Genomic DNA, 1900 nt, shown 5'->3' with positions numbered 1-1900 from the left:
ATTGGTTGTAGCTTTTCCCCTTTAAGTATAATATTGGCTATTGGTCTGTCATAAATGGCTTTTATTGTTTTTATAATTGTTCCTTCTATTCCTATTTTCTCCAGAGCTTTTAGCATGAATGAATGTTGAGTACTACATCTTATAAAGTATTCTTTTAATTTACACATAGAATTTGTAAAAGCTAATAGAAGCCACTGCCAAGTTGTATTTCAAGTATATAGTCTCATAGATGAGGAAAAGACAAGAGGAAATAAGGAGAGACAGGATGCAACAATTGGTGAATGGAAGCAGAGAAAAGGCAAGGTAAAGTATAATAGGTAGCAGAGTACCAAAACTGAACAGGAAAAGAAGGTAGCTTACCTGTAAGAACAAAATAAGGAAAGAAAGGCACTAGAAATCATGTTCAGAGAATGAGGAAGGAGGTAGAAGTTAAGAGAATAAAACAGAGAGCAGAGATATATACATAATGGAAAGGTCAAGCAAATTTCTTCACCTAAGGCCTGGAATTGTTGACGTTGCTTCCTTTCAGTTATTTGGTTGTTTTTGAATTTGTTTCCTTGGGACATCTAAAGGAGAAAATGCTCTATTTCAGATGTTGGAACCTCCAAGTGAAAAGGCACATACCTCACCATGAATGCCAGCCTGGCAGTCATAGTAGCATTGACAAACAGCTGTATAAAGAGTAGTTCTCCACGTCAAGTACCTGACAGACAGGAGTGGGACTGAGGACTCCATGCATATGCTAGCCCACAGCAGGTATTCTAGGGCCTGTGAAGCAAAGGTCACAATTAAATATGTTCATTTCTTAAGCTAGCAATGGTGACTCTATTCAATATCATCAAATTCTAAGTCAAGAGAAAATTAATATTTTAAAGTAAAGAATAATTGAGAGAATTTTGAATTTCAAATTAGCCATTTTAGAGCATCTCCTTGGATCTGAAAGTCACTCTGTGAACTCAGCTCATTTTTATTCATATTTATCAAATGCTAACAGATGCCTAGGACCTAATGCCAATGACACGATGGTTATTAGTTGGCCACCGTGTTATTCTGGTATAGGAGGGTGGGGAAAATGGAAAAGGATTACTTTGTCTTAGAAACAAAGATTTAAATCAAATAAAATCATGTTTCAAAAGTTCCAGTTCAGAGTCTCTTTAGACCTCAATTTTCTCATCTGTATAGTAGATAACTTATCCCATCACAGCAGTGTTGCTATGGAGAAAGAGATGATATATGTGATGTGCTAAAATGGTATTTGGCACACTGTAAGCACACTGAATATGGTGTTTATTCCCAGGCTATGGTTGTAAACAGGAGAGAGGGTTTCAAAGAACAATTAAACAAGGAGAAGGATTGTGACATTATTGCTCTGTCTGTAGGAACAGTTTAATAGCTACTCTCCACTTGGATGGCTTTTCCCCACAAATCCATTGGTTTTTCTTTTTTTTTAATCTATTCTTCTCTCAAGCCATAGACAGTAAAACACTATTTAGCTAGATGTATTCTGCAAGTAAGTTTTTAATTTTTTTCCTTTGAAAACATTCCAAAGATCAAAAATTATTTGGATTATATTGCTTTTCAATTGATGAATATGCCCCACATATGATCCGCATATTATTGTAAGAATCACATCATCGTTGGTGGCTCACGTCTGTAATCTTAGCTACTCAGAAGATTGAGATCTGAGGATCTCTATTCGAAGCCAGCCCAGGCAGAAAAGTCAGCACGCCTCTTATCTCCAACTAACCACCAGAAAACTGGAAATGGAGCTGTGGCTCAAAGTGGTAGAGTACTTGCCTTGAGCAAAAGAGCTCAGGGACAGTACCCAGACCCTGAGTTCAAGCCAGGAAGGAAGGAAGAAAGGAAGGAAGGAAAGGAGGGAGGGAGGGAGGGAGGGAGG

The 1900-nt window shown here is 37.6% G+C and overlaps 1 protein-coding gene across 1 annotated transcript in view; it reads right to left on the bottom strand.

Annotated features, from left to right (window-relative positions):
- Positions 1-1900, bottom strand: part of Cfap54 (cilia and flagella associated 54) — a 269955-nt gene that overhangs the window by 242646 nt on the left and 25409 nt on the right. Inside the window, 1 exon segment of the mRNA XM_013018973.1 lies at positions 625-768. Coding sequence (XP_012874427.1) covers positions 625-768 — 144 coding nt within the window.

Source organism: Dipodomys ordii, unplaced genomic scaffold (genome assembly GCF_000151885.1).
Source record: "Dipodomys ordii isolate 6190 unplaced genomic scaffold, Dord_2.0 Scaffold3, whole genome shotgun sequence".
NCBI lineage: Eukaryota > Metazoa > Chordata > Mammalia > Rodentia > Heteromyidae > Dipodomys > Dipodomys ordii.
This window is presented reverse-complemented; position numbering and strand designations above follow the sequence as displayed.